The sequence below is a fragment of the Protobothrops mucrosquamatus genome, unplaced genomic scaffold, assembly GCF_001527695.2.
Source record: "Protobothrops mucrosquamatus isolate PMUCROS unplaced genomic scaffold, P.Mucros_1.0 scaffold653, whole genome shotgun sequence".
Taxonomy (NCBI): Eukaryota; Metazoa; Chordata; class Lepidosauria; order Squamata; family Viperidae; genus Protobothrops; species Protobothrops mucrosquamatus.
Window position 1 is genome coordinate 293,257 of NW_015386942.1, and position 9,265 is coordinate 302,521.

The following is a 9,265-nucleotide window of genomic DNA, read 5'->3' on the forward strand; positions in this document are numbered from 1 at the left end:
TAGGATCGACCATCAATCGTAAAAGAGCAAGCAAAATATACTATACTCAGTAAAGCAGCCACAAAAGCCTTAGAAATGATACTCTGATGCCATTATATTATCTATACCTACAAAGATCAAAATAGCAGAAGGAATGTTATCATCTGTAACATTGTATGGAGATGAGAGTTAGGCTCCAAAGAAGCAGGATAGAAAAAGAGGACCAGTCTTCTGAATTTCAGCACTGAAAAAGACCCCATGGATAGCCAAGAAAGCAAATAAAGGTATTGTTGAACAAATCAACCCAGAGTTCTCACTCAAGGCACAAATGATCAGGCTCAAATTATCCTATTTTGGAGACATTATGCAAAGCCTCAGATCTCTGGAAAAGGTCGTCATGCTGAGAAAGATGGAAAGAAAGAAAAAAAAGAGGACGATCAGTAGCCAGATGGATGGTCTCAATTATAAGAGGGATGGTGCAGTGGTGGAAGACCTGAAAGACCAGGTTAGGGACAGATTGTCATGAAAAAAAAAATCCATTTGTGTATTGCTAACAGTTGACATCAATTTGATGGCAGGTAATCAGATCAAATGTCTAGAAAGCTACAAACTCTCCATCCTGAGCACAATACAGGTACTCTTCCACTTACAACAGTTTATTTAACGATTGTTCAAAGTTACAACAGTGCTGAAAAAAGGGACCTATGCCTTTTTTTACACTTACAAAAGTTGCAAAATCCCCACGGTCACGTGATCAAAATTCAGACGCTTGGCAACTGATTCACGTTTATGACCGTTGCAGCATCCCAGGGTCACGTGATCCCATTTTGCGACCTTCTGTCAAGCAAAGTCAAGGGGGAATCCAGATTCACTTAACAGCCGTGTGACCAACTGCCGTGATTCACTTAACAATTGTGGCAAAAAATGTTTTAAAATGGAGCAAAAATCACTTAACAACTGTCACACTTAGCAACAGAAATGATTGGTTCAATTGTGGTTGTTAAATCGAGGACTACCTGTTTCTTATTATTATCATAAAAAATAAATAATTTGCAAATGTATTAAAATTGGAGCTGAAACAACAGAAAATTCCAGCCTGCTTTTAAATATGGTAATTTCAAATATTGGTGTTTTCCCCCTAATTTAGTGAATGTAATCTAAATTAGTCCAAAGAATATTCAACTTAGTTTTTATCTGTTTTTCCTCTCAGCAGAGATTAGGCAATAGGACTTCTCAGACTGAAAAAAATTATCTTAAATTTCCCTCTGATTAATTTTACCATGTTGACACTGGAGGGTTTCTTTCGTTCCATAGCCAGAAGGCCTGAAGATAACCAGTGGCCTCTTCCTTCCCTACGCTCCCCTCCCCCCCCCTTTTTTTTTTTTTTGCTAATGGTTAAATTTTTCCAAGAACAAATCTGGAAATATGCTTTCCAGGTACATTGTCTCAGATTGCAAACAGATTGTGGGTTCTGATTTTCTTTCTTTGATTTCCTTCAAGTAAAATTGTACCTGCTTCAAGAGGAATGGTCTGCCTTTGTTGCTAGGTGTTATTCTTGTGATGACTTCCATATCTGGTTAATATCAATACCAAATTTTCCATTAATTTTAGCATGTTTTGGGGGTATTCGTTTTCTCCAGGCTTTGCCAACTTGCCCTCCAATGTGTTGGGCTAAACTTTAGGATTAGGCAAAACTTTGGATTCAGTTCTAAAAAGTGTTTCAGAACACCTGGGGCCACAAATATAGGACATGGCTGCACCTCCTTTAAGCGGTAACGATTCCCCAAGATCCCAGGAAAAGATGTGGTTGTTTTAAACAATTCCAGACGGATACTATGTTCATGCTCCTCTGTGTTCAAATTTTATTTTCCAAATCATTTCTACATTGATAAAATGCTACATTATACTTCTCATCATTCTGAGGATTAATGGAAGTCATTGTGCAGCCTACGTAGATGGCATTGAGTAAGCAAAGCTACTTTGCTGTTCCCTGATTACTCTATATGTGGATGCCAGGTATCCCTTCTCCTCAAGAAACCTTACAGGGCTGCTTCAACAGAACTAAATCATTTATTTCAAACTTTCCTCTTTGCCTACACCATAAGAATCCATCTTTCATGTTGTAGGTTGTCAATAAAATGAGCTGTATCAACGGCATTCAGCTATGTGGTTGCAGTAGTATGATAACTGATTTTTTTTACTGAAAATCTGAAGTTGCTTGTGTTTCACGCAAATGCAAAGTCTGGCCATCCTAATGATTATTCTGCACAATTTCCCCCCACCTAACATCGGAGAGAAGGTTGCCCTCTGGTGGCTGGATGGTATCATAGCATTTGACATTACAGTATTTGCATGGTTATTCTTTTGCCTGCTTTGTGGATTACTGTACAGTATTATAATATGTATATATCCATCACATTATTGCTTTTCAAGCTAAACAATGATATGTAAAGCCCAGAAAAGAAATAATAAATAAATAGTAAGAGTATGGGATACAAAAAAGAAAATACAATTTAATTAAATAACACCATTCACAATACCTCTTCCTTGCTATCCTGTCAAACCATCCTTGCTTTGATTCACATTTTTTTTTTTAAAAAAAGCACCTGACTTTTAAGAATCTCATCAACTCTATCTAGCCATAACTCTGTCTTCCCCTTCTGGTCAGCACTTTTACTCTTCCTTCATGTATTTCTTTTGCAATCCAATCTTTGTTCCTCCTTTTTATATGACCAAACCATGTCAACTTCTTTCCCTTCCTTTTAGATTCCATACACATGGATTCCAAATTCATTCTTTAACTGACCTTTTCTTGTTTTAACATATACATTTCTTAAGTTTTCCATTCAAGTTCAACCTTGCAATCCTCTCACCTCAAGAAAGCTAAACTATATGCCTGCTCAATCTCTACATAGTTCTTCATGCAAATGACTAGTACAGCTTGTTCCATTTTCTATAAGTATTGACTGGGATTTATTGGAGCTGGAGGACATCAGATTGGTGAAGACTGAACTAATATCGAAGATAGATTTACTATGATACAGTTAAGTATGATTAAAGACAGAATGTGCTGCAAATTGTACAATAACAAAAGCTGCTAGTGAAATTTTGTTCCATCAACGATGTAGAATTTAATCCCGTATGATTGTTTAGAATTATTCCATTCAGTTCAGAGAGTGCAGAGTTTACATACAGACTTCAAATGTATAGCATAATCAGTTTTCTCTCTACCGTCACTGTTTATTTAAGGGGGGGGGGGAATATGGTGGCTGGAGCCAGAGCATAAAAAAAAGTAGAAAAGCCATACGAGATCAGAAAATGTGGAGAGAGCCCGTCCATAAAATTCCTGAAAATCGGTCACGATTGAATAGATAGCATTCCGGATATGGGCACCTGTATGTAAAATTAGAGAGTCCAGAGGAGAAAGGAGTCATCTGAGGTCTTTTTATCCCCGCCGCAGCCGCAGCCGCCCGGGCCTGCTTTTGCTTGGCTAAGCACTCTGAGCCAGCCATTTGCAGGCGGAGAAGCTGCTACCTGTGCCTCATAAGGGATCACGGCAGCTTGTGAACGCCGGCGAGAAGCAGCCGCAAGCCAAATAGGGGAGGGGGCGAGGGAACCTCTACAGCCCGCAGACACACGTGGCCGACGGAGCAGGGCAAGGACTAGTCCAGGGGTAGGCAACCTTGGCTCTTTTATGACTCGTGGACTTCAACTCCCAGAATTCCTGAGCCAGCATGGCTCAGCTTGGAAACCTCTCCCTTTCCCCTCAGCATGGCTGGCTCAGGAATTCTGGGAGTTGAAGTCCACGAGTCATAAAAGAGCCAAGGTTGCCTACCCCTGGACTAGGCCAAGCCGGGGCTCCTGAGCACGCGCCCCAGAGAGGGGAAAGCGCGGCCTGCAGGAGGGCGAGGCGTCGCTTGAGTTCCCACTCTCAGGCGGCCTGTCCCCGGAGAAACACTGCAGTCGCTGAAAGGGTTTTTAAGGACGATTGGAAGATTTTGCTTCCCCAGCCCCAGTTCTAGGCTGGTTTCTTTAGAAGAGGGAGTGGTGGGGTGCAGTATCCCTATGGCGGCTTGAAGGTGCGTGGACTTCAACTCCCAGAATTCCCCAGGCAGGCGATATCTGAGGAGGGGGACCCTGCTACCAAGGTGTTTCTTCTGGCCACCCCTGCCCTCAGGAAGCAGGGAAGCAAAACCGGCGGCTGACAGGGGCCTGATTAGCCGCCGCCGCAACGGCTGCCGCCGCCTCACCACTCTCCCACACCCCCACACCCCGCGCTCTGGCGGCTGAATCCGAGGATTTCCCTTCCGTGACAGGGTTTCCTCAGCCCCACGCGGAGGGGGCGGCGGTGTTGCGCTGGTTCGGCGGCTCTCTGCAGCACTCGCCCGCCTCTCTCCCTCCCTCCCTCCAGCAGAGGAACCTTTCTCACTCGGAGCGCGAGCCGAGTCTCCCAGGACTGCGGGGGAAGCACTTGCAGAGGCGGCTGCGCGCAGGCTCAGTGCGATTTCACTGCGTCTCAGGTTCTGGCTTGGGCCGTAGCCAAGGCAGAGAGGGCAGACGGGGTGCCCCGTGCGTAGAGGAAAGAAATCTCCCCGCCCCGCCCCCAATAAAATCCTCAGCAGCAAGAGCTTCTCCTTGGAACTGAAGAAGGCCGGCTGGCCCGGGAAATAGAGCGAATCCCTCCTGCTGCTGCTGCTGCTGCTGCCCACCTGCCAATCTAGCTGCAAAGCCAGCCAGCTGCAAGGCCGACGCAAGCTCCGGACACCAGGGGGCAGCCTTGAGCCGCCCGCTTCGCAACTCCCCGAGATTCCCTGCATTTCGCATCATCAGGAAATTCCCTTTGACGCGATGCCTCTGCAGCCTTCTGCAGTGTGCGCGCTCGGAGTGCTTGGCGCTGGCACGCCGCCCGGTTTCCTTCCCTTCCCTCAAGCTCCCGCTCCCAAACAGCTTGCATGACTCGCTGTTTACCTTCCCAATAAATAAAGATCCCAAGGTCTTGCGGTTCGGTTCGGAATCGGGACACGAGGTGTTTATATTCGACATAAAAATGGCGGGATGGGAGTAGAGCAAAGACCGTTAAGGGACGTTCAAGGGGTCGGCCTCTTCAACCGAAGGAGTAGCGAGCGAAGTGAAAGCAGGCGTAGATTTCCGCCAACTGGCTTGGGCCTCCCGATCATGCAAGAACGGCAAAGGTGGTCTTCCGCGTAGCTGCTACCTCGGTCACCCGGTGTCTGTATGGGGCACCTCAGGAACAACGTTCGGTGTAAAAGAATAGACATATATGTCGCCGCGTAAGACAAGAGAAAGGGTTCCCCAAGACAAGAAACCGCTTGTGGAGAAACAAGGCGCGGGGTGGGGAGCGCCCCGAGGGGGCCATGTCACCTTAATAATTGCATATACAAATGCAAGATCTGGGAACTCCGAGCAAGCGAAGCCATTTCCCAATGGCAAATTCAAAGAGGCCTCGGGAAGATTAGAAATTTAAACGTCTCCTGGATGCTGCACTGAAAAAGGAACCGGAAATTCGCCTCCGACCGGCCTGCGTGCTGCGTCTAAAGTACATCTGATGTGGCTTCGGCGGATGTTCCGAATTTGGGGAACCGTTCCCCGGAGCCTCCTGGCGCTTGGGCCTCCACCGGCTGTTTGGTCTAGGCCAGGGGTAGGCAACCTTGGCTCTTTTATGACTCGTGGACTTCAACTCCCAGAATTCCTGAGCCAGCACAGCTGGCTCAGGAATTCTGGGAGTTGAAGTCCACGAATCATAAAAGAGCCAAGGTTGCCTACCCTTGGCCTAGGCTCTGTTTGTGTGAGACACTTGCCCCGCAGCACTAGCGCCGCCCCGCTTGGTGTTTACCCTGCCGCGCGCCCCCTGTCGCCTCAGATTGGAGGAGATCCTCCTCGCCCGGGGCCTGGCAGGTTTAAATAGTACCTCTCGGCCGCCGAGACCGGGAGAGGCGTTTCTGCAGCTTCTGGGCCTTCAGGGAGACCAAGCGCTGCTCCTCCTCCTCCTCCCCCTTTTCCTTTCCCTTTCCTTTCCCATCTCTTCCAGCCAGACTCTCCTCGTCGCTCTCTCCCGCCCGCCTGCCTCTGCCGGAATTGCCTTATAAGGAGCAGGAAGGCTCCGGCCGGAACAAGGACTTATAAGGCTTTTGCCATATATGGGCCTCAGCGTCCGGGGGGCCTTCCGGCAACCGTGGCTGGAACGGCAAGGAGGAGTGGGGGGGGGAAACCTCGGAAAGAAAACAGTGGAGACCACACCGCAGAGGCTCGAGCCAAGGGACGGGCAGGGTGGGAGCCCAAAAAAAGGCCCCAGGGCGATAGCGGGAAGCTCGCGCGTTCCCCCTCCCCAACCGCACCACTCGGCTTCCCCCAATGTCGAGCTCTGACGCCAGGCCGGGTCCTCTCGCTTGCCTCCATATAAGGGCTTCCTGCCTTCCATATTTGGACATGTACGTCAGGAAAGAGGCGGGCCGGAGAGATGAGACGAGATATATAGAGGCTGCTCCGGGGCGGGCGGGGAGCCGAGAGCTTTCAGCGAATAGATTGAAGGGGAGCCCCGGGCAGGGTGGGGTGGGGAGGGAGCCGAGCGCCTCCCGCGGGCAGAGCCAGGGGGAACCCCAGGCCGGCCGCGGAGTTAGCAGGCCCCCCCCAGTGGACCTCTCGGCGGGCGGCAGCCCACCCTCCGTGTAGCCCCGGGCAAAGCCCAAGAACACCCCCATGGCCGCAGCCAAGGCCGAGATGCAGCTCCTGCCCTCGCTGCAGATGGCCGACCCTTTCGGACCCTTCCCGCACTCGCCCCCTACTATGGACACCAACTACCCCAAGCTGGAGGAGATCATGTTGCTCGCCGGTGGGGGGCCACAGTTCCTCAATCCCGTCGGTGGCCCCGAGAGCGGCGGCGGCGGCTTCAATCACTCCGGCGACGGTGGGGAGCACTCCTTCGACCACCTCCCTGCAGGTAGGCAGAAGCACGTCCCGCGGGTGGGGGGGGGGGACGGGACAGATTCCGCTGGGAGTTCCCGCCCGTCTGCTCTCCAGCAGGGAATTCCGCTATCCAGAGGGAGCGGGGAGGGGGGGGGGATGCTCCGGTGTGCGTCACTCACTCCGGCCCCGGCCTTCTGCGGCTGGAAGGGCGCCAAGCGCCGCCAGATGTTGTGCAGAGACACTCGGCCCCTCTGGATGAAGGGGACGGTCCTCGGGAGACGCGGGCGGCGGGCAGCGCGCGGCCCGGGGGAAAAAGTCTCGCCTCTTGGAGGCATGCGGGGGCTCGTGGGGGTTGGGGAAGGCACCCTGCTGGGGACTGATTTCTGGCCCCTCTTCCCTCGGCAGACACTTTTCCCGAGATCTCTCTGAACGGCGAGAAACCTTTAGCAGAGACCAGCTATCCGACCCAAACTACCCGCCTCCCGCCCATCACCTACACCGGCCGCTTCTCTCTGGAGCCGGCGTCGAGCGGCGGAGGCGGCGGCAGCACCCCGTTATGGCCGGAGCCTCTCTTCAGCCTGGTGAGCGGCCTGGTGGGGATGGCTAACCCCGCGACTACGTCGGCCCAGTCTTCCTGCGCCTCTTCGCCCATCGCCAGCTCCGCTTCTCCCAGCCCGGCTTTGAGCTGCTCGGTGCAGGCCAGCGACCCCAGCCCCATCTACTCAGCGGCGCCCACCTTCCCCAACCCCGGCGGGGCTGACATCTTCCCAGAGCAGAGCAGCCAGCCGTTTCCCAGCCCGTCGGGAGCCTCGCTACAGTTTCCGCCTCCGGCATACCCGACGGCCAAGAGCGGCTTCCAGCTGCCCATCATTCCGGACTACTTATTCCCGCCTCAGCCGCCACCGCAGCCGGGCGACCTGGGTCTGGGCTCGGTGGAGCAAAAGCCCTTCCCGGGCCCGCAGCCCTCGCTCACTCCGCTCTCCACCATCAAGGCCTTCGCTACCCAGAGTGGCGGCGGCGGCAGCTGCGGCACCGGCACCGGCACCGGCACTCCGCAGGAGGCCAAGAGCCTGCCAAGCGGCGGCTCCTACCAGGCGCAGCTGGTCAAGCCCAGCCGCATGAGGAAGTACCCCAACCGGCCCAGCAAGACCCCGCCGCACGAGCGGCCCTACGCTTGCCCCGTCGAGTCCTGCGACCGCCGCTTCTCGCGCTCCGACGAGCTCACCCGCCACATCCGCATCCACACCGGCCAGAAGCCTTTCCAGTGCCGCATCTGCATGCGCAACTTCAGCCGGAGCGACCACCTCACCACACACATTCGCACTCACACCGGCGAGAAGCCCTTCGCCTGCGACATCTGCGGCCGCAAATTCGCCCGCAGCGACGAGAGGAAGCGCCACACCAAGATCCACCTCCGGCAGAAGGACAAGAAGGCCGACAAGGCACCCCCCGGGCCCCAGGCACCCTCGACGTCCTCCCCTCTGGCCCCTTACTCGGCCTCGACCTGCTCTACCTCGTACCCCTCACCCGCAGCCACCTCTTTCCCCTCACCGGTGCCCGTCTCCTACTCATCCCCGGCGACCTCCTATTCCTCCCCCGTGACTTCGGCCTTCCCTTCGTTCCCCTCGCCCTCGGTGGCCACCAGCTACGCCTCGATCGCCTCTTCCAGCTTTCAGAGCCAGGCGGGGCTAGGGGGCAGCCCCTACCCCTCTCCCGGAGGCCTCTCCAGCCCCTTCGGCTCCCCAGTGACTTCGACCCTTCCCGACTTGGCCTCCACTTTCTCGCCTCGGACCATTGAGATCTGTTGAGAGAAGAAAGGGTCCCCAAAGGGCCTGGTGTAGGCCCGGCTCCTCCTCCGGACCTTTCAACTGCCTGAAAAGCAGCTCGACAACTCCGGGATCGTGGAGTTGCTCCACTTCTGTCCAAGAACTGAACCATGCATGGATGAGCAAGCGCGATCTTCTTTCCCCGAGAGCCCCCCCCGCCCCCTTTCCCTTCTCTCCGGGGGGGGTGTCCCGCGGTCCATCAGAAAGCAAAGGACGCTGGGCTCCAAGGCAGTCTCAATTGTGATATCGTGTGCCTGCCCGCCCTGCCACGGCTTTGCTTCCGCTGGGGACCCTCGACGTGCCAACCTCTTTGCAGATTCATCTTGCTTACAGTATTCTTTGGAGTACGAAGGACCATTATTATTATTTTGTAAGTTGTGGAGTTTTGCTCTTTTAGTGACGACAAAGCTGTACTGACTTTTACAACGTGTCTGGGGGAGGGGGCTCGGGAGTTTTGTTTTTTTTTAAAAAGCAGCACTTAAAACTATGTATTTGAGCATGTCAAGAGTGTGATGTTCTTTGTAAATATCACCTTA

At 53.0% G+C, this 9,265-nt stretch overlaps 1 protein-coding gene across 1 annotated transcript; it reads left to right on the forward strand.

The window, feature by feature from the left end:
• The first annotated feature begins 6,696 nt into the window (after nt 1-6,696).
• EGR1 (early growth response 1) lies at nt 6,697-8,865 on the forward strand. Its single transcript, XM_015817898.1, has 2 exons — nt 6,697-6,937; nt 7,309-8,865. Exons 1-2 carry the CDS (start codon nt 6,697-6,699, stop codon nt 8,709-8,711), a joined length of 1,644 nt encoding a protein of 547 aa, XP_015673384.1. The 3' UTR covers nt 8,712-8,865.
• Nucleotides 8,866-9,265: the final 400 nt, after the last annotated feature.

Bases quoted from the DNA above. Each gene is read 5' to 3' on its own strand.
- EGR1 (XM_015817898.1), top strand. From the start codon at position 6,697: ATGGCCGCAGCCAAGGCCGAGATGCAGCTCCTGCCCTCGCTGCAGATG. The intron at 6,938-7,308 runs GTAGGCAGAAGC...TTCCCTCGGCAG, and splicing joins CTTCGACCACCTCCCTGCAG to ACACTTTTCCCGAGATCTCT.